A 27365-nucleotide genomic window follows, 5' to 3' on the forward strand; every position below is an offset into this window, starting at 1 on the left:
CACAATATCGCCCTGGAACGCCGTTTTCAGGCTCCGACAAATGTGAAACTGCGTACTACGTGACGAAATTTTACGAAATCGAACGATGTGACGCTTGGCCTTGTCCCCTCTATTCTATTATCCAATCAAAACTTCTGGAATCATCGCTTTCGTACATGACGTGTATCAAGTTATTTAGTTGATATTTTTGCATGCCAGTGCAGTTGTTTCTCTCTAAAATTCTTAGTGAAATCATCGTTCGCGATGGCGCCTACGTTAAACACCTTTATCAATTCGTTCAGCAATAGGCTGTAAGTTAAATCGATCAACATCTGTGTACATACAAAACAGTGATCATTTTGACGTATTTTTATCATCGGTGGTCTGATATTATTTTAATTTGTTGCAGCGAGGAGCCTGTTCGCTTGCATCTCAAGAATGTATATGCCTCCCTGACAATGACATCGGTTTCCGCGGCCGCGGGAGCCTATGTTGACATTTACACAGATTGGTTCAAAGCTGGTTTTATTACCACCATCGGAGCCCTAGGGCTCATCTTCCTCTTGATGTCTACCCCCGATAATGGCAAAAACACGAAGCAGAGGCTGGGATACCTTCTCGGTTTTGGATTCCTCTCTGGTAAGTTTTTGTGTTATTAACCAAACCTGTTTTGGAACTTCGACCTTTCTATTCATTTATTACGTGTTTATTTTTCCTTATTTTTTTAAATTATGCAAAGCAATACGAAATTGCAATATCATCATTTCATTGTATATTACACAATACCAAAGAATATTCCGGTACCTGGTCGGTGTGATTGTATCTACATGATTGATTTTCTTTAGAATTATAACAATACCATGCGCATGTATGTATATTAATACTTACACTCACATAAATTTCTCACACATTTATAAATAATCTCGTGACACTTATCTGATAAAATATAAATAACAATATGTAGAAATGGTTTATTGACTCAAGACTGAGTAACTAAAGCCTGTTGTCTTGTAATTAGCAGGTTGGAATGTCATATGTGATATTTCATGTTTGCATCCCAGACCTATCAACACGGGAGTATAGATTATAGAGATGAATGCAGTCCATTCCGGTTAACACATTGGTTACGGTGAAGTTTGTTTCAGAAATATTATTTGACGCAGGCGATATTAGGTTGCAACGAAAGAATGATGACTTTTAGCCATATTTTGAAACCAGAAAAGAATGGATAATACGTAGGTTGCTATATAAGTTTTGAGATAGACAAGTACAAACAAATATTTATAATCAAAAATGGCTTTATCGTTTTTCTAAATATCCTACTTGAATTTATGTATTAATTTTAAATCAAACACAGTTTTTTTGAGTCTACTAAGTTGTATTTTATTAACAAAAACACATAAAAAATTAATATTGTGATAACTGTTTCACCTTGTTAGGGCATTATCAAACGAATTATTGTATTTTGTAAACATACGCATTCGTTTGATAATGCCCTAACAAGGCGAAACAATTGTCACAATATATTTTTTTTTTATGTTTTTGTTAATAAAATACTACTTAGTAGACTCAAAAAATCTGTGTTTGATTTAAAATTAATACATAAATTAAAATGGAGTTCTACAAATTAAACGCCAAATCAATAAATATCCTACTTGAAGATCAATACACTTTTGAATGCGTTCGAACCAATTTTTGAAACACTTTTTCCTCTCCGATTGAGGTACTTCCAAAACACGTGTTTTGAATGTATCAACCGCTCTTCAGGCTTCGAAAAACGTTAACTTCTCAATTTATTTTTGATATCCAGCATTACGAAAAAATCATTGGGTGCCAAATCAGCACTGTACGGCGGATGACCCATCAATTCCATGTTATGGATGCTTAAAAATTTACTTGCTTGGCTTAGCTTGGTCAGCTTGTATTGTCGTTTTGGAGAATGATGCGTCTTCTGCAAAAGGTTTCCCTTATTTTTCCCAACAATTCTGGCAAACAAATGGGGGTGTTCCATTCAGAATTGACTGTTGTACGTTGCTCTAATAGAACGGTGGCGACATGTCTAGTTATTGCTAAAAAACAGGCGACCATTTGCTTTCTTTCGTTGGGTTTGGCTCGTCTTAAAGGACCCGTACAGTCGATTATTGTTTAGTTTCAGGTTCATATGCATAGATCCGTGATTCGTTGCCTGTTACGATCTTATAAACGTCTTTTGAAACACCAATATTGAATTTTTTAAACATTTGTTTGCACCTATTGACAAGAGCCTTTTTTGAGCGATTTTCAAATGATGCGGTATCCGATGCGAATAAATCTTTTTAACAACCAAATGTTCATGCAATATTGATTGTTTGCTAGTGGAACTAATGCCCAAGCATGCCTTAGTCTAACGGTATGTCATATGACGATCTTGCAATATCAGTTTATGTAGAGCATCGATTTTTTCTGGCACAACAGCCGATTTTGGACAACCTTCACGAAATTCGTCCTGTAACGAAGTGCGACCACAATTGAATTCAGAAAACCAGCGAAACACGGTGGCTTGAGATGGTGCTTTATCACCAAAAGTCATAGCGTGTTGATCAGCACACATGTTCCGAGTATATTTACCATTAAAAATAGCAAACTTTACGATGACATTGTCATTTTTGACATATTCACACTGGTGTTGCCATATCTCAAAACTTAAGTAGCAACCTACATAGTTTTGTATTATAGTGACACCTATCCGCCACACAGCAAAGCAAACATGACAAGAAATTAGATGTTCAAGATATGTTTTTTGTTTTTGAAGTTAAAGGTAACCGAAATGCATAAATATGTCCACACCACCGCATCATGATGTTTCTGAAACGTACAAATATATGCACGCCGTATGTCTCTGTAAAAAATATTATCTGGGACATTTTTCTGGCTACACTTCTTCAAAATATTTAACTTTTTTAGGACATCTAATATCTTGGAAGGAAATAGTCTTGCATAGTGCAAATTTAAGATATGTAACCAAAACAACAATGCAAAATGTCGGGTTGTGGTCCCGTGGTTAGCGTCGCGGACTCAATCAAGTCAGAGTTTCACTCTACCACAATTTGATATCTATTTCTAATAATGAGCCGCTTAGGCTCACAGAAATAGTATGAAATTGAAATAATTGTGTGAATTAAAAAAACACAAATTTTTCTCTTAAAAAAAAATTAAAAAAGAGTGGTAACCTTAAGGTTCCATGAAAATTCTTAAAAAATATATATGTTTTATTATTTTGAGAAGTAAAAATACTTTGTTTTTTGATCCACTCACATTTTTATTAACAACTAACTAGTTTTGTCTGATTCGCCAGTTACGTTTTTAAAAGATGCATCTCGGTATCAAAAACATCACCTAGGATGCGAGGTTGATTTATTTGACCTCGATTCCAATGTTAAATTAAAATGTCACAAATGACAATCATGGTCATACAATTTTCGTTATAATATGTATTGATTTAAGATGTAGGTACACCTAATTATATAGTTATATGGTTGATTGGTTAAAAAAAAAACAGAAGTAAATAATCGGTACAGTTTTACATAGCCAGGTTTTTTTTTTTTCATTTCAATGTGAAAAGGTGGAGACCATCCTTGGAGGACCTCTACTGGACTCCGAGAAGGTGAAGCTCGTACCACCAAGACAGGTTGTGAGTTACATGACTCATGTAGGTCTTGGCAGTGAGCTGTAATACAGAGGGAGGTCACAATAGACCTAATATGGTCGCAGTGACATAAGGGATGCAAGATCCCTTGACCCCAAAAAAAAAAAAAAAAGGTGGAGACTGACCGGAGCATTTCGTCGTAACGTAACTCGTTACGATGCGAGCATTCAGGCAGTCAGTACAGTGAGCCGAGCGCTCCATCCATAGTTTCAGCTGCTCGCCGCGAGCAATGTTACGACGTTATGTTACGACGAAATGCTCTGGTCAGTCTCCACCTTAAGAAAAACTATAACTGCATTCGTTTTCCACTCACCCTAACTAAATCTTGCATTTTGAAATTTATCAAGAGATGTTATTAAATAAATTATCTAGATAATTTATTATCTTATCGTTGTGCATGCATTTGAAAGACAAATAAAAGAGAAAGTCATTGATATAGCAGTAAACGTTTTTAACCCGTTAAATGCCATGGGGGTCACCGGTGACCTCGTCTGTGTTGGACCGAAACGCCATGGGGGGCACCAGTGACCTCAATCAAGAGTTATACTCAAAATGCTTTAACTACGGAACCCATCGTCAAGTAAAAAAATTAAATAAAACTAAATACTATGAAAATACGTAAATTACCGAAGTTTTTTTTTGTGAATTTCAAAATGGTATAATTGTTTGTCTATCTGTCGATTCAATGTTTACAGCACACTTAACTCATGACAAGTAGTATATTTTATTAGTTTGTATTAATTGTCAACATGTAAGGCCACATCGTAATCAATATGTTGTCACCCTGGTTATTGTTTTACCCTTTATATTAATCCTCACCAATATTCAATATGAATATAAATTTTTAATACATGAATCATTAACAGCCATCAAACAAAGTGATAGGTGACAGCTGGTATCGGCTGACTGCGGAATATTGGGGTCTAGGTGCGTTTGAATTTTTTATGTAAAAAAAATTGGTTAAGTGCTTTTTAAGAATTGGCTTAGTTAATACACAAACACTAAAACAAAATGAAAAAATATGTATTTAAAAGCAATATATTATTTTAATGATGTAATACGTAATAAAAGGAAATTGTGTCTGAATTACAAGATGTGTCGTCATGTTAGAATAAAGTTATTGTTTACTTTAATATGTAATCTATTGCCTGACTCATTGATTTTCTATTAAAAAAAATGTCACATTGAATCATCATCATCACTAATATTTTACTGCTGATACGGTTGAACTATACCTTTTAATGGGTGTACAAACCATCTTTATTTAGAATATACCTAAATATATTATAATACTAAATATTTGTTTACCGAAACATGTTATAAATTAATTTCTGCTAAAATATATTCTTAAATAAGACTTTCTCCAATTATAACTTGTTTTTCAAGATGTCTTTAAAACCTATTTACACTGAGCAAGAACAGCGCCTCCCATTCTTATTTTTAATACATATAAATATTATATTTACAACAGAAGTAACTAATTATCAAGTTGTTTTCCGCCAGGGGTAGGCGGAGAGACAGAATGCCAAACAATGTTTAGTTTTGTGATCGTTATCAATTGTTGCTTAATTATCGTCTCTAATAACCATACATAGCAGAACCTCCACTATTTTGATTTTAATTAAAATTTATTTGGATAATTATCTTCTTTTTTTATATCTTAATATTATGGCAACAAATAGATATTAGTTTATTTTTTAGTTTTAATAAACTAAAAAATTCAATTCCTCAAAAAAATATGTTAAGATACCATTACATACTGTCGGCTCAATCCATAAACTTTTAAGTCCATTCGGGTTGCGTAGGCAAGTGTAATATCATCATAATGTTACCATCAAGCATAATTGGTCAATTTTAAAAAGACACTGTTGTGTTTTATATGTTTGTAGAATAAAGAATATGTAAGTAATATATAGAATACAATATAAAGTGTTGTTTTTTAAGTTTTCACATTCCATTTTATAGTTACATTTTAATAATTTCACTACCTTTTGTATAATACGTCCTGATGAAGTTTACGGATTAGGCTGACAATTTTACTTCACCGTATACTACTTCACCAACTCGCTGGTTACATTTTACCAAAAGGGTTGAGTATAAACTCTGTCTACTCACGTATAAATCAGTACATGATACAGCTCAAGCATATCTAAAAGAACTGTGTTATACAAGACAAATTGGTTGATAGACGTCTCGCGCTTCGATCGGCTACAACTGCTATGGACAAAGTGATCTTACCAGCTCGCAACCAGCACACTAAATTTGCTGTTGCGGAACCTATGGCGAAGAATGCTCTTCCACCAGTAGTTAGAATAGAAACAATGAGAGTGAGATGATCTTTAGAAGCAAAAAAACTATCGCATTTGTTTTCTAAATCATTTACACTATCTCCTTTTCTCCAATTCAATCACATTGACGCATCCTTCAAATAGTATTTTATAATATGATGCTATATAAATTATCCAAAATATTACTATTACTTTTATATTCATAATTTTTATTTTCTCTTCAGAATAGGGATTTTTCATTATCCACCAAACTGTGCTAATCCCTGATTATCCTTGATAATAGAGTTTTTGCCGTGATTACATAGTGGCAGATTCTCATTTAATATATTTGAATTATAATGATTATATATTTGTCTACTTTATGTTGCGCCATTTATACAAAATATCATCTCAATGACGCTGAATCAATGCACAGGTTAGAAATTACTATATACTGTTTTTTAAATGTCAAACTTCTAAGATGTGTATTGCTTCCAGGAATGGGATTAGGACCACTTCTCAGCTACACCATCATGTTGAATCCGGCTATCATAGTGACCGCGCTGGCCGGCACGTCGCTGATCTTTGTCTCGTTCACCATCGCGGCCATGTTGGCGGAGCGCGGTCGCTGGCTCTTCATGGGCGGCACTCTCATGACGCTTCTCAGCACTGTGACCATCCTATCTCTGGCCAATATCTTCTTCAGATCGCAGCTCCTTTACCAGGCAAGATACGAGCATATCTTGAATCAAAATATCGCCAATACCGACTGATTTTCACTGGAAAAACATTTTTACTTTTTGTGATCTCCTAAGGTGGGGACTGACCGGAGTCATTTGGTCGTAACGTAACACGTTACAACGCGAGCATTCGTATAGTCAGTACAGCATTCCAACTGCTCCATCCGAAGTCGGATGCTCGCCGCGAATGTTATGTTACGATGAAATGCTCCGGTCAGTCCCCACCTTTAGAACATATTTTTACATCTAACAACATTTGTGTTCGTGAAAAATGTGTAAATAATAAAGGGCAAACGGTAGGAGGGTCCCTCCTACCAGCTTAAATCCTGTAATGCCTTAAACATACTCACCTCGTATGCCAAATGTGTCCACATTTCCGCTACTCCTAGCCCAGCTCGCCATCTTCTAATTGTATTATAATGCGTAACTCGCAAGTGTACATGTGTTTTTACCGATAAAACATTGCAAATTGTTTTACTGCAAAAATTCATCTGCAGTTATGATTGGACACTTTATTTTGTTTGTTTCGTAATTTTGCTTTGGTTTTTGAGAATTTATCATTCCTCATTGACTAATATTTGCACTAAAGTGGTGCATAGCGCACTGCATCGACCCACAATATAAAAACGTCATTAGTGAAATAGTACTGATGGTATCAATCCTGTTGCCTTTCTTCCAGACCCACCTGTACCTGGGACTGGTGCTGATGTGTGGATTCATCCTGTACGACACACAACTGATCATCGAGAAGCGTCGCGCCGGAAACAAGGACTTCGTGACCCACTCCCTGGACCTGTTCATTGACTTCATCGGTGTCTTCAGGCGTCTAGTCATCATACTTACACAGAAGGTGAAGAAAGCTTATTCTAACTGATAGAAAACTCCCATAACCGTACCTCGTACTAGCTCATGTAATTTGTGCCCTGTAATTCTTTTCACTGATTACAGTACAACATGAAATAAATGTAGATACGTATGTATGAGTAACATATCGCTCACTCCTTTCAAGAACGTCATAAATCAAAAAACTTGATTTTTCAGGAGAACGTTTTTAAAGTTTAAAAATATAAAACAATGTATTAAAAATAAATATCAAGCCACTTATTGAAATTTTTACTGTGAAACAGAACTTTTTAGGTAAAACCTGAGGTTTTTTCTCCTTTTGAAAATATTTAGTATATTTAAAAAAAAAAATTAAACAATACCTTTTCTTCAAAATGCAAAAACAACACTTTCTGCCCTGTAGCGGGTAAATATTAAGTTAAAAATATGCCTCTTTTGCTGGGATATACTACATTTTCTGGGTATTCCGAAAACATGCTCAACTGAAAATTGTCAATTTTTTATTCATGACGTTCTTGAAAGGAGTGAGCGATATCAGCAATGTTATCTTGATTTTGAATTACATGAGGGCAAGATCAGTCCAATTAGGTATCGATCAGGCCGATTGATATTAAATAAATATTAAGAGTGAAAATCACGGTAATCAAATAGGCCAACCACTACACTGCGGAGGTTGGTGAAATTATCAGTGCATATTTAATTTTGTATTGCAAGTAAAATAAATCAACCCTAACAATCTGCAACATGGTTACTACTTGGTTGGCTTTTGAATTTATGTATTGCCAATTTAGATTTTATAATGCCCCGTGAAATTTAATTTACTTCTCTATGTTAATACTCAAAATATATATTATTTATTTTATTTGTATTTCTTTCTTTTCAGGAGGAGCAGGAGCGTCGCCGCAAGAGGGAATGAAGTGTTATTATTTGGTGATTAATTATTTTTTTTAGATGGCAACATTTAATATTTCAAAGACTGCCAAATTTTTCAATAACTTTTATTTATAAAAAAAAACTTCATAGGTTAAATTCCTTTAAAATATATGAGATATGAACACTATTTAATTAGATGGTTATTGTTAGGATGTGGATGTTTTATACATTATAATATATTTATGGTATTTCAAAAGTTGCACCCAGAGTCAGATTATTGTTGGTTTATATCCAACCATGAATGGTATGGATCCAATTATGTAAATTAAGATGTGTAATAAAATATATTAAACATATTAGTGTTCCTTTTCTGCCCATCTTGCCTCACAGATGCCATGTTGCGGTCGGGTGACACTTACAACTGCAATGTTGATCCCAAATCATCCCAGTTTGGGCGTTTGTCCACTATACGGAATTACACAGAATTTTACCATCGAATTTACGCGCAACGTGTTCACGCACCGATCAAGAGGTCCGATCCAAAGAAAGGTGGACAAAAGCACAAGCCAATCGTCGTTTTAAAACACTAACTGACATGCCGGACAGTAAAATTACACGGAAATCCGGGTAGTGGACAAGCGCCCTTTGGATGTAATTTGCATACAGTAAAACCTCGATATAACGGACCTCTATTTTATGAACTTCGGATATAACAGACAAGAAATCAGTCAAATGTAAAAAATGTCCTGTTAATATTATACGTACATGCTTTACTTCTGAGTATCGCCGCATGTAAACAATTTTTCTTTTTCTTCACACCCTTAAGGTGGAGACTGACCGGAGCATTTCGTCGTAACGTAACACGTTACGATGCGAGCATTCAGGCAGTCAGTACACCGAGCCGAGCGCTCCATCCATAGTTTCGGATGCTCGCCGCGAGCGATGTTATGTTACGACGAAATGCTTCGGTCAGTTTCCGCCTTTATCCGCACCCCAATGGTGCATAGGGCACTGCATCATATAAACACAGTGTTATCTCAAGATAACATTGCGTTTATATGCAGTCCCGGGTTCGATTCCCAGGGGGGGGTCAAATAAATATAAGTGATTTTTTTCACTCTAATATTTATTCAATACATATTACCTGGTACCTGAAGCGGAGGGATAATCACCTTTCCTTCGTGTGTTATAAAAACGATCAAGATAACACTGCGTTTATGATGCAGTGCCCTATGCACCATTGGGTGCGGATAAAGGTTAGAAATATTTATAAAATGAACTTTCGGCTTTACCGGACAGCCCTTCCCCCCAATTAGTCCGATATATAGAGGTTTTACTGTACTTTAACAGAATTTATATTATTCTATGCTATATTTTGTTCTACTATTCTGATAATATTATTGTCGCATATTTAGTTCTGTATATAATATTGTATTTAGTCTCATATGCATAAGACAGGCGCCGAGGCGTGGTTGAGTAGACGCTCAACTGCGAAACTGGTATTGTGGGTTCGTATCACAAATACCCAAACCCGTAATATAAAGTCACATTGATATTTAGAATTAAATTATCATTTGTATCTTACAGTATGTTATAATATTGCAAAAATGCTTAAAGAGAAACGATTTTGTTTTTACGAAAAGTAAGTCGTGTAAAGCTATGGTCTTCATTTAGATACATTTTGACATGCCAGAATTAATCAACGATATGTAATAAATTGTTACGAATATAATACATACATTAATAATGTAACTATATATTTTTTTTAAATATCCGATAAAGACTCACTCCTGCCTTGTTCTGTTCAATACCGGATGTCATCAATTAGATCGGAAACCTGTTAGATTAGCAGAGTTATACGCACAGTGTAAAAAGGAGGTGGCCATTAGGCGAACAGCATTTACTTGATAAGTGATTTTTTTATAATGTTGCATACATTTAGTTTAAAATAATCAGATATTTTTGTAGCGCCGAAGATGAAACAATCGTACAGTGTTTATAAATAATCACACATTTTAAATTAGTTTTTTTTTTAAAGTAACAACCCGCAAAGCCTTTATTAGATGCTTATCTGCAGGTAGGATAGGGAAGGTTAATGCGAAAAATACATTACAAATGCCCAGACCAATTGAAAATAAATCTTTCTTACTGTGCACTTAGCGGGAATTGAACCCGTTACACCAATTTCGCAGTCGAGCGTCTACCCAACTATGCCATGGCGCCTATCCTATGCCTGGTTTATGTATAAATTGTGGTTTTTCTAGCATAGTAACCCCTAAAGTTACGGTAACCATATTATAATGCATTTATAACATTTGATTTTTGAAAATACCTTATCCAAATTTACAGCTTTCAGTAAGTGAGTGGGTGTATGTTTTGCAGTTTGTAATAAAAGAATATGATTGTGTAGAATTATTTTATTTGTTCATCCAACAGGATGTTGTCATTCATACATTACATTTAGCAACAGACACGCCTTAGAATAATGGAATCATACATACACTATACAACAGGTCACCCTGTCAAATACTGTTCTAACTAAATGCAGATAACGTCAATCTTACACGAGACAATGGAGAACATTTGCCTGTATTTTGCTATCAAATTCAATTAAATAAATACCACTAGCCGAAACTAAGACATAAGATGAGACAATTTACAACTTTTCTTTGCATTTCATAAATTATACAAACATATGACAAAATAAACATACTTTTCGTGTAATATTTGTGTATAAACAGTATTTAGCTAATCCTTATCCTAGTTAGTTAGTCTAGTTTGATGTCGGGAAGATCTAATACGGCCTTTGGCGATCTCTGTTCCTGAAACAAGGGTTTGAACATATAGATTTTTGTGTTGGTACACGGCACATGTAATCAGATATCGCTAAGTCAAACTAAATTGTTTTCCAGAGACAGGTTCACATGAAATACACATCTCACATGAGTTTATAATTGGAATTTACTATACCCATGAAAATAAGAAAGCAGAAAGATTCTTATTGGAATAATCTGCTGCGTTGGAATGGGAAATCAATAATATTGTTACACTAAAATAAATCAATAAAATTTAAATGACTTTTTTCTTTCTTTCTTAATTGAATCACATAAACTTTATTATGCAATATGTAGATGTATTCTGTATAAAGTCAAACATAAAGTTTGATCATTTTATTCTACTGTAAGCTAGCAGATAACAATAGTTGGCATCAGTCAACCTTTAACTGCTAGTCAATACAAATCGTGTTAAAGTGAGATGCTTTGTTATTTATTTAATACTAAAATTCAGACTCAGTGCATAGAAGTAAAAAAAAAACTATCTAATTGGTATAAAGTAAGTAACGCACCCTCCGCCGCCGCCTCTGTGCATGGGACCCCCGGAGCCCCGGCCGCCACGGCCCCCTCCTTCGCCGCCGCGGAAACCCCCTCCACCGCCCCTGCGGTCACCACCTCGGTCTCCCCGGTCGCCGCCATCCCGGTCGCGACCGCCCCAGCCCCCTCGCTCGCCCCCGCGGCCCCCTCCCCGTCCGCCACCCCCGCGCCCGCGACCCCCGCCGCCGCCTCCGCCACCACCGGGCTTATCCACATTGCACCTGTTGACAAATTGAATATGTAACATTAATTTATTGATAATTGTGTTTGATTTTTTTTTTAAATATACGTATTTTAATTAAATTATGTATCCCACACAGGTACACACAAGTCAATAGATTATGATCGTGCATGTGTTTTAAGTGAGAAAATTACTATACCCCATGATAAAAAAATACAGAAATTTCAAGTTGGAAATGAATCTGCAGCGTTGATGGGGATGGATTTTCTTAAAAATCTTTCTCTTACCTATTGCATGTATTTCTCCACGCAAAGTTGGTATTCCCGCAGTCGGGGTTGGGGCACCTCCAGTCCCCGTCGCGGCCCTCGCCCCCGCTGCCGCCGCCGCCGCGCCCGCCCCCGTCGCTGTCCCGGCCCCCGCCGCCCCCGCGCCCGCCACGGCCCCCGCGGAACCCGCCGCCACCGCCCCCTCCGCGCCCGCCGCCGCCGCCTCCCCCGCGCCCGCCGGCACCGCTCCAGTTGTTCTGGCGCTGGGCGAGAGACACCTTGATGGTGTTGTTGTTGAACTCCTTCCCGTCGAACCACTGTATGGCGGAGGAAGCGGCGTTGGCGTCTTCGTACGTGACAGTAGCCTCTCCCTTGGGACGACCGCTCGCCTTGTCCTTATAAATCCAGATCTTGGGCTTCTGAGTGCGCTTATCCATCTGTAGAAACAGCAATACGTGAGATAGAGAAAGTATGGCGGTAGGAAGACTCTACTCTATAATGATCAGTTTGTACATTGTCAAGCGATGAATCACCTTATTTATGGTAACGTAACCCGAGTAATGTTGACAAAAGTTAATATAGCGAGGGAACAAATTGAATCCTTCGAGAGCAGAAAGGACACAGAGTGCGCTCGCCTTGATTACGTAATTATAGGGGATCGAGGACTTTACCTTAATAACGCCAATAGCTCCGAAGTGCTGAGCAATATCTTCTTCGGTGGTATCAGAATCCATGCCGGCGATGAAAATGGTGTCTTCCTGCGTGATCATGTCACTGTTTCCATTGCCGCTGCGATCACCCCCGAATCCACCTTCATAAATAAAAACTTTATTAATATCCGATACAACCAAACTAAACATCCGCACAGTATTCTATTTATAGTCTGTTCTTGCGTAACAACAAACTTGATCTGTATAATTCAATATTTTCTCAACCTTCGTAGCAAGAACAGATCTAAATTAACAATATATCATCGCTTAAGATTTACAGAAGACAACTACAATCTTAAAACTAGGAATATTGTAAATCTCTTCTTTGTAATTCCATACCGACAATTCTTATCTAATGATTTCCGTAGCTTTCATATAATTATGTACGGGTAACGCAGACTCGGTTCCATCGAAGGAAGTCTCTCAAACTCCTGAATATGCAACCATATTTAAATTGTGAATATTTGACCTTAATTGCTACACTCTGCAAAACGCTTCTCATAGAGCGAGCGCCGAGTTAGTTTGTTCATTTTTAAATTCTTATATTTAATCATCATTTTGTCTATCAGAAATACCACAAGTACTTTAGACTTCAGTGGAGGTGTAATATGAGACAGTTGTGATTTTCTCTTATAATATAATTACACAGTAAGATCACGGTATGTACTCATGAGAGTATATTGCGAATGTACATAGATATAAGGCAGCAATGTGTCATATCTCATCCATGGTACCAACCACTATTTGACAAAATTCACCAAGTAGGTATTTTCCCTATATTTTACACTTCTGATAATAACCACAACTTAGTTAATTGTCACAAAGATTAAATTACCCTTATAACTCACGTGACATTCTACCTAAGGTAATTTTCACAACTTAGGCACATTTCTGTTATCCAAATATGGTATGGATCGGTTAATTGATTTGATTAATGTTAGCTTTGGTGTAATGTGTACGAACATTGCTTTGTTTTCCGAAGGCATTTGTTTGAAAGGCAATCAGAAGGCGAAATAATGTGTATATCTAATATTCACCGTCTTTATCCACGATAGATTTAGACTCCAGAATAGAATCCTGTATTTCCATGACTAGGTCATTTATTTTACTTTAATCACACATTACTGTTCACCGAGACGCAGTTGTAAGCGGGTAACCATTTTGCTATATCTACCAAAGGTAATAATTAAACACTGCCAGTATGACCAACTTTAACCAGCATTGCGCGTGCTAACCTTCCTTCAAACAAAACGTAACCTTCGTCAACTGGTTGACATTCGGTATTACCATTCAAATAAGGATGTTTTGTAATACCCAAGTATACATTTCACTTTGAGCGCTTACATGGTGTAAAATTATTTTATTTATTGAAATTTTAACGAGCGATGTTCCCAAAAATTATGCATATTTATATTGCCGAGCGAGTCGCAATGCGTATTTTGGATTACCTATTTCATTTATTTTTGGGCAACATCCCTTGCCAAAATTTCACCTTACATGCTATAGAACCAACGAAAAGTAGAAAAGCTCTTTAGAAGACATCGAGTGAGTGTACTCAAATTACTATTTCATAGGTACATCATGCGTACGGGCGGTGAGGGTACGGACTTATCCACGCTTAAGAAAATGTGCTTATTTTACGGGTAAATCACATCCTGGAGAGTGATCTAGCCATGGGTTATTTTAAATTCACTTATTTGTTTATTTTTGCTGTATAAACCATATATTGAAACTGTAATATTTACTTATAAACCTGATCAATATAACAAACTCTGGTATAAGCAAGTATTTTAGGTGAAAAATGAGTTTAATATTGTGGAAAATGCTCGGGCAGTGAATGGCAAAGAAAATGTCTTTTTTCTATGAAGATATCGTAGTCGTACAGGAGAAAGTGACCAACTAACAAAACGTAAAATGTTCAGGAGGACCATTTAAGTCACTTTTGCTTGGCAAGAAAATAAACATCAATGCAGTTAGTCATTTTTGATAAGTCAATATATTATACTTCCAAGTTTAAAATCGCTTTGGGATTTTTTCAGAGCAATATTCAGCTAGTTAGATATCAAATAGTCAATAAACTCGTTTTTGTAACAAAAATGCACTTGGTCACTTTCTCCAGTATGACTACGATATAAGAAATACAATGTAGGAACATTTACTTCCGATTTAGATTTGAAACCTGTTATTAGTCTTTATTATGTACCTAATAAAGTTGACTTGTAATAAATGATTTTGAGCTTTCGGCTTCTTTTTCCGGGAACTATATCGACATACAACTTGACAATACACTAGTGACAAAATAATAAATATTACAAACAAACAAAATCCTAATAAAATGAGTTCAACACACTTCAAAACAAATACAACATATTTTAGATTTAAAACCTGACCTCAAACGTGCGGACATCTGCCACTCGATTATATCATGTGTATCGTACATCAAGTTTGGAGAAAATATTGTTGTATCTGAAGTAAAAGGTTGCAACACATCAAATGATGAACTTAAAATTACAATCCAATGAACCAAATACTACACATGTGAAATATCAAGGCAATTTTAATTTGCATAAAGTACAAAATTCAAGAATAGTCCCTAAAGAGCTGCATTGGGAGGAAATGTTTAAAATAATTCTGTAAATATTTTTATCACTATATAAAATATTATAGCAAGATTTTTTTACCACTGAATGAAATATTATTACAAGATTTTTTTGCCATTGCGTTACACGGACTCGATGGCTTAAGATTGTATGTGACGCAGATTCAATGATTTAAGATTGTGTGTGACGCGACTTCAATCATTTGAGATTGAGATATTTGGTTTTCCGTTGGTCAAAATGGAGTAGAGTGAGAGTGAGTGAAAAGGAAATGCAGCCCTTTAAGGGACAATGTTTTGATAATAGAATAGCTCCAGGCACGTGGCGCTGGGCTTTACCTTTGTTAAAACCTCCCCCACGGGCGCCGCCGCTATAACAAACAAGATGGTCTCATTACTCGGGAACACCGACGGTCGCTTCTCTTGTGGTCCTCGTAAGTCTGTCAGTTCGTCGGTCTGTCCGTCTGTCCGTCGGGACGTCTAGTCTCCTCACCCCTCCCCGCTTGCGAACCCTTACTAGACTTTAGCCACCTCCGCTCCACAAACAACTACATCCGTGATGCGATACACCTGTACTCGACACCGAGCCAATTCGCTCTATTACTTGTTTGGACAAGAACTGCCAGTCTGAACGGTCCCTTTTGAACCCGCAGTCAAATTCGCACAAACCATTCACCAGCCCGGTACTTCTTATACGGTAAGTATTCGAGTTGCCGAGTTGACAAAACTGATGACGATAATCTGTTTTATTCAGATATGTACCTCCATTACAATATTCCTAGAATGTATGTACATACAACCTTCTTTACAAATAATTGATTTAACCCATATTTCAAAACACCGATAGTGCAGTCTAATAACCCTCTGCAGGCATTACACAATTTAATGTTAACGCACTTAAGAATACGATAAGTACGCTTAGTTACAGTTGTTTGTTGTTCTACCATTCCATTTGTCGTTACATTTTATTGTTCACTAATATTAAAGCGTGTGTCGACCCAAATGTTTTACAAAGCCGCAGGAGTGCGAAACATATGTTAATATTGTCTTATGTCGTAATATAACACAAATATCCCTGTAGACAGAAGAGAGTAGCAATACAGTACATTACAAGATACACAACCAACTCCCAACATCGTCCAATACACATATGCCAGAAACCTTCCATTGTAAATCCCTATCTGTTTAATTCTGTTTATTCTACCGCTACGGATGGACATGCGGGTTGCGCACTACTGGAGAATGATGGCGAGCAACCGACGGAATACTTCATTCAGGTTGCTCATCAATGTTTGGTAACATTCTCTCGGCTTAGTAAATAGTGCGCAACAAATCCATCCACAACCTGAAGGGACACGTCCCGTCCCAGAGTCCAGTTACTACTCACTAGTAAACAGAATATCTTCCCTTACTCTGTCCAGTACATTACCCGTGTCAACTTGAGCGTAGCGTCATATTTTCCACTAAAGAACATCCTCCTTACACTTATCCTCTACTGCCGAATGTGATCACTCTTTCAGAATGTACACAGCTTCACACGCGGCAAGTACCCTCTAACTTTCTGTTGGCTCTGCTTACACGCGAGCCAAGACTAACATTTTGGGAACAGAACTTTATTCTCGTAGGAGATAGCTATTTGACTATTTCTTAACATTTACACCAGTTACTGAACATCGTTAATGCTCACCCACCACACACAGTATCTGTATAATCACTTGGTGGGATTCGATCAACCACAAGTCAATTAGTATATTTAGACAATTAGAGAGAATCTTCCATAACCTTCTGCACTCCATTCCAGATGCAGTTCTCTGACACATCGATAGTCTTCTCCCGGGGTCGTAACAATGTGTAGTACTTTGATTCAACATTTCCAATTGCATCGCGACCACCTTCAAACTCCTAACTCTTAATGGCAAATGCTGGAATGCCATCAGAAATGTGAGCAAGAAGTACTAGAGCACAGTATGAATACGAAGGAATGTCATCAGAACTTTGAGAATTGATAATTAGGCGCTTAAATGTCGAAAGCGACTTAAAACTGCGAACACATCCGTTGTTAAATGCGAGAAGGTTATCGAAGGAGTATTGCAAATAAAAAGTGAAAAGAGAAGACTATATTCTTACCCGAAGCCGCCGTCTCGATTGCCGTAGCCCCCGTCTCGGTTGCCTCCTCCGTATCCGCCGCGGTCTCCCCGGTCATTGTTGTACCCGCCCCCGCCGCTCCCCCTGTCCCCGCCCCCGTAGCCGCCGCGCTCCGAGCCCCCGTACCCGCCCCCGCGCTCGTTGCCCCCGCCATACCCGCCGCCGCCGCCGCCGCGGTCCCCGCCCCCGTACCCGCCGCGCCCGCCCCCGCCGTACCCACCGCCGCCCTGCTGCCGGTCACCCCCGCCCCCGCCCCCGTATCCGCCGCCACCGCCGCCGCCGCCCCCGAAGTTGGGGCCCGAGGAGGCTCCCCCGCCGTAAGCGGGAGCAGCCCCGGCGGTGCTGTACCCACCGGCGGAAGCGCCGTTATTGTAGCCCCCGGTAGCTGCTGGCAAAAGGGAAAATGACAAATTAGAAACCTTATATAATATTTTGGTTATCAGTATTAACGCGCGTATGTAAATGGTTTTGTTCGGATCAAAATGTCAACCCTGCCAAATATCGAGTAGATAGCAGGCCTATCAATGACCGGTTGCTCTAGGACTTAGTAGGAGGAAAACTGAACATTGTTTATTGCAGTCACCAAGCCTAAGTCCAAACTTCTTACAGTTCTTCTCTAGCCCTATTCCAAACTGAACGGTGCTCGGGGCAGTGTCTCGCACCGACGGTGATATCTCAATCCTTACTAACGTGAAGGTTACCGGTGCGGGGTGATATTAAATAATGAAACCCCCGGGAATCGAACCCGAGACCTCTATTACCTAAGGGAACAAAACCTTTCTTAAATTTAGTTACGCTTAATATCTTTAGTATCAAAAAATCCAAACGAATCAAGATTCCGAGTTAAAAAGTGAAAAAATAATCGGATACATTTAAATGTGTCAAGAATCTGCATAAATATATGAATTATTTTGAAGGTTACATTGCATCTAATAAAAATAAAATGAACTAGAATAAGCAAGTAATCCTGCATACTGCCTAAACCAAATTCATAGAAATAAAAAACAAATGTTTTATGAAGACAATGCGCTTTCTTATTTGAAAATAAATAAAAACAATAAATAAAAAAATAACATGAGCGCATGAAATCTTTAAATAATTGTGAAAATCGGACATCTTGAGATGTTCGCGGACTCCTATGCGTTTGTGTTAGAGCTGTATATAAAAAGTAGGTTAAAAAATTGACAAAAAGTACTGTCTTCCAACATTTCTGCTAAAAATGGTATGAGATAGAATCCCAATTGGTTCAGAGGCATCGTAACATACCTTGTCCACCCCACTGGGCGTACTGGTTCTGGTCATAAGACTGCGCGGGAGCCGCGTAGCCCCCTACGGCCGGGGCCCCGCTGGCCGGCGGCGGCACCGAGTACTGCGCCCCGTATCCGCCACCATAACCTCCGTACTCTGCAAAATAGAGAGGAGCCGGTTACAAATCACACAACTGAATCCAACGACCAAAGAACCGGGCGATAACTCGACACGAATACTAACCGAATCATCACAACGCGGTTAACCAACAAACGAGTCAAATTTTCTCAAACTGATGACTTACAGACCCATAACAGTTTAACACTTACGCCGAATACACGAAAATAAATCTGAATATAAAAGAACCCGTGGCATCAATGCAATGCTGCAGCGATTCGGCGAAAATTCGCGCCGGTACAATTGTAACAAAAAAAAAGGGGAGAAGGAACCTCTTGAAATTATTCATATGTAAACCGTAGTTTCTACAGAATTGATCTAAAAGGGTCGAGGGAATTCAAACTATTTTTTGAACCAAATACAAACTCATCGACACTTGCGTCGCAGTTAGTTTCTAAACCCGACATTTAAACTCGACAAAAAATAATGGCGGCAATTGATATTGGAGGGTATAATACGCTCGAAACATAACAACAGAACGATGGATGATAAAGATACGATGGAATAAATGCAGATTTTACTTACGCTCACCCATGATCGATGAATATACCGTGTCTTCTCTGGGTGAAATCAACACGGAAAATGCGTCAGGAACCGCCAGTTCACGCAGAACAGAAGACGCTAGACCGCGCGCAACCCCTATCCGTTTCCCTTTTTTTTTTAAACGCAGCCATTGCTCCACTTTTCGTTAAAGTTGCCATGAGACTAAATACAGTAAGTACTTACATACATTTATATTTAGAACGTGTATAAAGGTGAAACTCGGTTTATTTTGTAATATTTCGTACTCCTTCATCAATATTTTGTTAACTTTAAAATTAATTTCAGTAAAGATTATCTTCACTTATTTACTTCAGCCTTCTTCTTGGTCCAGTATTGAACAAAGGGCTCCTTCTTGGACTTTTACAGTTCTCTGTTGGACTCGACTCTCTTCCAGTACAGGACGGCCACTTTTTATTATTTTTTTATTTTATTTTTTATGTCATTGAATCATCTTGTCTGGGGTCTACCCACGCTTCTGCGTCCTGTCCATCTATCCTCAGACGTGCGTATCACATGACCTGCCCAGTTCCATTTTAGTTCCGCGATTCTTTGAGCCACATCTTACCTTGGTCTTTTTCTTTATCCAAACTTTCGTTTTTCTTCCCTAAGAGATATATTTAGAATCCTTCTCTCCATTACTCTTGCGTTACCCAGAGTTTATATGATTCGTTTTGCTAGGGTAAATGTATCGAATCCACTGGGAGTACATGTGCATATAATGTTTTCCTCTTCAAATGGATGGCAATGTTTGTGGATTTCAGGACATTCAATAATTTACCAAATGAAGCCCATCCTAAAGCTCTTCACCTTTCCAATTTAGCTTCCATATTATCCCTTCCCAGTTTGACAATGTGACCCAAATAGACATAGGACTGAACTCTTGCAATATATTGATCTTTGATTGTAATCGGTTGGGTTGGATTTGTACTAGACATGACTTGTCTCAGTCATATTCATCTTTAACCCCAACTTATCATTTTCATTTATAAAAATTATGGATGTAACATTGATTTGTGTATTTTAACATTATTACAGCTAAGGTATTGCGAGAAGAATAACTCGCAATTTTACAGGTTTCATAGGTCGCTGTCACAGTACTTGTACTGTGACAGTGACCCTGTACACTTGACAGTATACTTGTTCTTGAACAAGTGTACTCTCTACTTTAGAACTCTGTTTCACTGTCATAGGGGTTGGGTCCTCGCGTTCACCCCTGTCCTGCCCTCTAGCGGGCGCTTGGGGTCATAAGTCAAGCTATCAGAAATATTGCATCGTAACAACATTAAAAATACAGTTTCTAAGGATTTTCTTTATATAACTCGGTTGAGCCACTTCTTAAATAAAGTGAATGCGATAAATTGAGTCTACTCCACATAGTTGTACTTTGTAGTATTTCTTCTTTTAACCCGTATCTGCACCTAATGGTGCAGACTACATCATATTGATAAAGCGTCATCTTGATTGTTAATTGCACCAAGGTAAAGTGATCAGTCCAGTGCTGAGTACCAGTGCGCTATGTACAAGTTCAGGTGCTATAAAATAAATATTAAGTGAAAAATCACTTATACTTATTTGTTTCGACCATTCAAGCAAAACATGCTAACTAGTATGCTACGAAGGTAGATATGGTTATATTATTTCTTCGCAATAATATTCTTGAGGCTGGCAATTCAGCTGGAAATTAAAAAAATATATACCCTAATTTTCTTGGGACAGGTGATGAAATAAATACAAAAGTACTTAATGGATCATTTATTTTATGAAATAATACATCTCGATACAAAAAGTCATACATTACATCTTATAAACATAGTCAGCCGGAAAAAAAATCCTATGGTAAATATAAAATAGATCAATGCCGTTGTGCTTCAGTATTTTTTTTCACTTCAAACATACTTAAGCTACGTAACTCATAATGACAAAATAATTTTTCCGAGATCAATTTTATTATATATAATAAAATTACAACTCGTTCTTTCATACACAATTAAACTAAAGAGTACGAATATCGTAAAACTAAAATGTAAAAATCCAAACTCAAATGTGGCTGAACAAAAAAATATGAAAAAAGAAAAATAATTTTTCTGTAACTATGTGTTAATTTACATAGGAAAATTTACACTACAAAAATTGCAAATGTGTGCATTGAAAAATGTATATAACTAAGCGAAGATTGATACAATTTACATCTATAACTAGGCATGTAAATTAATTCTAATAAAGAATTTCAGTGATATTTTGGTCTACTAAAATAAGTATAATATTTTATTGAAAATATGAATTTTACATCTTAAAATTAATTTAAAAAGAAGAAAACATAATTTTTTTTAAATAATCAATACGTAGAGGCCTTGAAGTGCCCATAGATATGTCAAGGCGATTAAATGCAACATTTGAATGAATGTTTATGGCAGTACTAGCAGTGTTGCCAGGAGTCGAATACATCTTTATTCAAGGCATGAAGTTGTGCAGCATGATTTTTGTATATAGCACAAATTATTTACAATATTAGCACCATCAAAATGTGATACAAAACTTTTCATTTCACCTTTATAAAATGGAATATTTAATATTGAAAATGTTTAACATATTATTTAACATATCAATATTATGTAATCTATTTATTCTAATAAGGCTTTTAAGGTGGAGACTGACTGTACGTAACACGTTACGACGAAATGCTCCATTCAGGCAGTCAGTACACCGAGCCGAGCGCTCCATCCATAGTTTCGGATGCTCGGTGATACTCACCGTGAACGATGTTACGACATTATGTTATGACGAAATGCTCCGGTCAGTATCCACCTTTATATTTTTTGTGTATATACCATAAGTCCCTAAACTAGTGAATTTTCAAATTTAGACTTGCTCAATAAGAAATAAAATCCACTAATTTTGAGCAAAAATTTGGACACATAAAATAATTCATCAAAAATATGTGATACTTATTTCATTATCTTCATGATGCTGTAACTGATTATTACTGGTTAGCTGCACATTGAGTGATTGGCTGTCGTATACATACAATGACCAGCAGTTTTACTGTATGCAAATAACTAAAAAATATCTCAAAATAATATTGTGCAGTCAAAATGAAAGTTACAAGAAAAAAAATTTGTAACTATCCCATTACATGTATGTCTGGTCAAAATGATGCGCATAATATAACTTTTATCAATAATAGGAATATGTTTAAGAATAAAGCTGTGAAAATGATATGAACGATTTTAAGGTTATTTAGTTACTCTTGGATATGTTGTCCTCTGGTAATAAATATCAGTCTCAGATATTACCTGCAGTATGAAAATGGCACTAGATAATATGCATTTAAATAATTAGGTTCACTTACTGTATTTGTAGGCATTTAACAATTTGACAGTGGTTAAATACCTACAAATACAGTAAGTGAACCTAGTTAAACTCCAAATAATATAACAAGTCTAGTTAAGCTCTAAGTAATATAACAAGTGAGTCTATTTAAGCTCCAAGTAATATAACAAGTGAGTCTAATTAAGCTCCAAGTAATATAACAAGTGAGTCTAGTTAAGCTCCAAGTAATATAACAAGTGAGTCTAGTTAAGCTCCAAGTAATATAACAAGTGAATCTAGTTAAGCTCCAAGTGTTATGATATGTAGAAAGCTCGATTTATTACAAATTTCCTACTAAAAATTGTTGCTGTAATTCAAATTGAAGTGCTAAGCATTTTAGAATGCATCTGATGTGCTTTGAGCTAGAACCATTTCCTAGACTTCTTTTCTTTCTTGGATAAATTGGGATCCTCTTCGCTTATGTTGGCTTCTTCTCCTTTCTTTTGCTTGTCTCGTTTCATCCATTTCTTTTTGTCTTTCTTCTTTTCCTTCTTGGCTGTGCTGGTTTGCGATTCTGCCGAAGATAAGGATGAGTTTTCATCTAGTTTTGCTGGAAGAAAAATAATAAAATTGATTGCAAAAAATTTATTGCATGTTTAACCTCGGCTCGTAACGCATGTCTGTGGTGAAAACTTTAATGCATGTTGGTCTTCGGGTCGACCAAAAATCGCATGTGTTAAACATTTTGTATAGTATTATTTTTAAGTGTGTAAATGGTGCGATGGTGGTGAAGGGTGGTATTGTTTGCATGCTGTGTTAGTGATTGTCCTGACGAAGAGACGGGTACGTCTCGAAACCAGTAGACATAAAAATCTCGGTGAGTGGTTATATACTAATATTATTAACATTTTTGTAAAAAAATAAATAAATAAAATTGAGATGGGACTATTCCTTTAGTGACTAGTTATGTGTATCTCTGTGTGGGGCTATTTCTTGAGTGACTAGTTATGCGTACCTCTGTGCGCAGCCATCCTCTCCCTGACGGCGGCGTCCTCGGTGCGCTCGCGCAGGCGCTCGGCCTCCAGCGCGCCCACCACGGCGTCGCGCCGCTCCACCACGTGCAGCAGGCGCTGCAGCAGCGACTCCTCGCGCGCCTTGTCCGCGTCCGTCTTGTTGGCCTCCGGACGCGCCATGAGGCCGCGCAGCTGGTGCTCCAGGTCCGCGTGCTCCTCCTCCAGGCGCTGCTGGCGCCGGCTAGACGAGGATAAACAACACATTCATGTTTATTCAGTTAACAAAATGGCACCGATAAGATCTCTGATGACTTCGTTATGAAAAAAAACAAACCTTCAATTATCATTTTAAATATATTAAGGCTGAGATTTCAGTCATTCAAATTGAGAACACGACCGGCCGCGCTAGAGGTCGGACATGTTTACTCGCATTTTTTTTGAAAATATAAAAAATATTTTAATATTTTTAACTCCTTCTTCTTTATTCATGTTCGCTCCCGAGGTGGAGCATATGGCCAACACGAGACATCTCCAAGTCACTCTGTCACGGGCCATCTCCTTGACTTCCTCCCAGGTAAGTCCGGCATCTCAAAGATCCGCATATATAGTATAGTTTAACTCCTTACCTTTCAATAACTTTTTTCTTTTCAAAACCATATATTTATTTGGAAGAAAAAGTTAGTTTTTCAGTACAAAAACGGTATTTTAAGCGAAAAAAATCATTACGTCAAATGTTGCCCGGGTTTAAAGAAAATTAAGTTGCGATTTATCGAATATTGGGGAAAATAAAGCACTTACATATACATGAGCTCCGCCTGCCGCCTGAACAGCTCGTTCTTCTCATTCACAAGCTCAAACAGCTGCAGGAGCAGTTCGTCGGTCTCAGCGTCGGGCTGGTCGGGGGCCCCGGGGCAGTCCCGCGCGCGGATCAGCTCCTCCAGGCGTACGCCCTGGCGCTCCAGGCCGCGCTGCTGCTCCTCCAGCAGCGCCAGCTCACGCCGCAGCGCCGCGCTCGACACGGGGGCCAGGGTGCGGCGCTGCAGGATGGGCACGGCCGGGGCGGGGCCCTTGCGGCGCTTCCACACGCCCGAGGTGCTCTTGTTCTCGTACAGGGGGAAGCCTGGAAGGTAACGGAAATATTCTAAACAAATTTCATTTATAATATGGTTATAATGTATAAAACAGTTATAACTAAACTAGCAGTGGACAACGGAGTCTCAGGATCGTCCCTAGAGTTTTTTTTGTTTTATTTTTTTAATGAGCCTCCACTCGTTAACGTTAACAAGTGATTTTAAATTTTAATCTTAAACTTGTATTCATTAGATTTAAGCTTTGTTCTGACATTTCTTGGTGGAACTGTATTTTACATAATGAAATACGAACTATGTATATAGTTTTTCCCACACATCACTCACTCCTTTCAACGTCATATATCAAAAAACTTGATTTTTCAGGAGATCGTTTTTAAAGTTTAAACATATGAAATGTATTAAAAACAAATATCAAACCACTTATTGAACTTTTTATTGTGCAACAGTTCTTTTTAGGTAATAAAACCTGAAGGTTTTTTCTCCATTTGAAAAATATTTAGTACATTTAAAAAAATAATTAAACACTACCTTTTCTTCAAAATGCAAAAACACTTTCTGCCCTGTAGCGGGTAAATATTAAGTTAAAAATATGCCGCTTTTGTTGGGATATAGTACATTTTATGGACATTCCAAAAACATGCACAACTGAAAATTGACGATTTTTGTTATATGACGTTGTTGAAAGGAGTGAGCGACTTGTTTCATTTGACCAGTGACCAGGTTTCGTCATCAGACTAGTCTTGACTGAATGTCAGTAACAACGAAACCCGGTCACAGGTCAAATAAAATAAATTTGGAAAAACTATGTTGTTATTTTATTAAACTAAACATGCTTGATAATTTTTTTTCCAAATGCTGAAGAAAAAATAAATTTCGAGGACTATGAAAAATAATAAATGCCAGTGAGGCACTGCCATTGTGCCTATATGAAATGGACACCCCTAACAGTGGAAGTGCTAAATTCAAATTTCACAGATATAAAACTTCTATTATTTTTTGACATCTCATCAAAGATGAAGAAGAATATGGAAGTCTGGGCATTTACGGGGCTGACGACCGTCATAGGCTGGTTTAAGTGATCACTTTACACACGTGTAACATTCACCAATTCTACCCATTATTGACAACCACACTACTCAAATTCTTGGAAGTTCTATATATGTATATATGAACCAATTTAGAAACCTTGTTCTTAAATCACTAGAACTTCACTAGAAACATCTATTGGTGAGATGTAAAAAAGCTTTTTATTAAGCAGAAACTCTTATATTATACTAATACTCCATATTCTTCTCATCTTTGATGAGATGTCAAAAAATAATATGAAAATAACTCCTGTAATTGGAGATAATCCAGATTTTGTGAACAAGTATTTGGACACACTCAAAATGTTGTAAATAAAACTTCTAACCTATATGAAATGCACATCCCTAGCAAAGGATGTGCTAAATAAGGCTTCAAGTTTCACAGGTATAAACAACTCGGACCCACCTTTGTTCTCATCATCATTATCCAACTTGCTCTTGTCCCAATTTCCCGAGTTAGACATGTCCGGGTCGGGTTCGTCAAACTCGACGGCGGAAATGACTCTTCTCGAATTGCCGCTGTTGATGCTGGTCATGGACCGGCTGTCTTCCGAGGAGCGGACGATGGGGGAGAAGGGCACAAAGTCCTCGGCCGAGGGCTGCAGGCGCTGCGCTGACTCCGAGTCAGTGTGCTCGTCAGGCGGGGACTTGAGGAAGGTGGAGCTCGCAGCCGGAGGGGCCGGGGCCGGCCGGCGCTTGCGGCTTCGCGGAGAGACTTGGGGAGACGTTTGGACCTAGAATTAATCGAGGGTTAGCTAGGCTCGAAACGATAAAGCACCAATGAAATCTTTAGTCAAATTATATTATTTATTTACACGCACAGATGGAGAAGAAAACAAACAAGGAATAGAATACTATTTGATTCTCAATATTATTAATATTTTAAGCATTTACTTTGTGGTTAGTCCTTTTTACATATTTTTTTTTACAAAAATGTTAATAATATTAGTATTTAAACATGCACTAGGTGCATGTTTAACCTCGGCTCGTAACGCACGTTTGTGCTGAAACCTTTAGTGCATGTTGGTCAAAAATCGCACGTGTTAAATATTTTGTATAGTATTATTTTTAAGTGTGTAAATGGTGCTATGGTGGTGAAGGGTGGTACTGTTTGCATGCTGTGGTAGTGATTGTCCTGATGAAGAGACGGGTACATCTCGAAACCGGTAGACATAAAAATCTCGGTGAGTGGTTATATACTAATATTATCAACATTTTTGGAAAAAAATAAATAAGAATACTA

The 27365-nt window shown here is 37.5% G+C and overlaps 3 protein-coding genes across 9 annotated transcripts in view; 1 reads left to right on the forward strand and 2 right to left on the reverse strand.

The window, feature by feature from the left end:
- Positions 1–52: 52 nt before the first annotated feature.
- BI-1 (Bax Inhibitor-1) lies at positions 53–8741 on the forward strand. 3 transcript variants are annotated; one of them, XR_015837676.1, is made up of 5 exons: positions 53–290; positions 389–618; positions 6430–6656; positions 7351–7618; positions 7656–7775. XR_015837676.1 is itself a non-coding variant. In XM_088261590.1 (5 exons), exons 1-4 carry the CDS (start codon positions 244–246, stop codon positions 7543–7545), a joined length of 699 nt encoding a protein of 232 aa, XP_088117716.1. In that variant the 5' UTR covers positions 53–243; the 3' UTR covers positions 7546–7582; positions 8398–8741. The 3 variants fall into 3 exon arrangements, 2 of the variants coding, with proteins under 2 accessions (XP_088117716.1, XP_088117715.1); XM_088261590.1 differs by lacking the exon at positions 7656–7775 and adding an exon at positions 8398–8741 and having other exon boundaries at positions 7351–7582; XM_088261589.1 differs by lacking the exon at positions 7656–7775 and adding an exon at positions 8398–8741 and having other exon boundaries at positions 7351–7521.
- A 2048-nt stretch (positions 8742–10789) lies between these two features.
- Positions 10790–19751, reverse strand: caz (FUS RNA binding protein cabeza). 2 transcript variants are annotated; one of them, XM_088261587.1, is made up of 8 exons: positions 19607–19751; positions 18923–19060; positions 17639–18044; positions 15851–15882; positions 12877–13016; positions 12227–12642; positions 11734–11979; positions 10790–11203 (listed from the first exon to the last, which is right to left on the reverse strand). In XM_088261587.1, exons 1-8 carry the CDS (start codon positions 19614–19616, stop codon positions 11182–11184), a joined length of 1410 nt encoding a protein of 469 aa, XP_088117713.1. In that variant the 5' UTR covers positions 19617–19751; the 3' UTR covers positions 10790–11181. The 2 variants fall into 2 exon arrangements, with proteins under 2 accessions (XP_088117713.1, XP_088117714.1); XM_088261588.1 differs by having other exon boundaries at positions 19613–19699.
- A 1610-nt stretch (positions 19752–21361) lies between these two features.
- The window catches only part of MICAL-like (protein), a 175745-nt gene continuing 169741 nt past the window's right edge, over positions 21362–27365 (reverse strand). For all 4 annotated transcript variants that reach the window (XM_088261593.1, XM_088261595.1, XM_088261596.1 and 1 more), the window contains 4 exons: positions 26529–26856; positions 24745–25066; positions 23949–24187; positions 21362–23543 (listed from right to left, as the gene is read on the reverse strand). In XM_088261593.1, coding sequence (XP_088117719.1) covers positions 23356–23543; positions 23949–24187; positions 24745–25066; positions 26529–26856 — 1077 coding nt within the window. In that variant the 3' untranslated portion in view covers positions 21362–23355. The remainder of the gene's footprint in view (positions 23544–23948; positions 24188–24744; positions 25067–26528; positions 26857–27365) is intronic.

The sequence above is a fragment of the Brachycentrus maculatus genome, unplaced genomic scaffold (genome assembly GCF_059751285.1).
Source record: "Brachycentrus maculatus isolate JH-2025_06_01 unplaced genomic scaffold, ASM5975128v1 h1tg000159l, whole genome shotgun sequence".
Lineage (NCBI taxonomy): Eukaryota > Metazoa > Arthropoda > Insecta > Trichoptera > Brachycentridae > Brachycentrus > Brachycentrus maculatus.

Coding starts and splice junctions, on each gene's coding strand:
- BI-1 (XM_088261589.1), top strand. CDS start 244: ATGGCGCCTACGTTAAACACCTTTATCAATTCGTTCAGCAATAGGCT. Junction 291..388: donor AATTCGTTCAGCAATAGGCT/GTAAGTTAAATC, acceptor AATTTGTTGCAG/CGAGGAGCCTGTTCGCTTGC. Junction 619..6,429: donor CGGTTTTGGATTCCTCTCTG/GTAAGTTTTTGT, acceptor TATTGCTTCCAG/GAATGGGATTAGGACCACTT.
- caz (XM_088261587.1), bottom strand. Junction 11,980..12,226: donor TGGAGAAATACATGCAATAG/GTAAGAGAAAGA, acceptor ATTTGTCAACAG/GTGCAATGTGGATAAGCCCG. Junction 11,204..11,733: donor CACAGAGGCGGCGGCGGAGG/GTGCGTTACTTA, acceptor TTTCAGGAACAG/AGATCGCCAAAGGCCGTATT.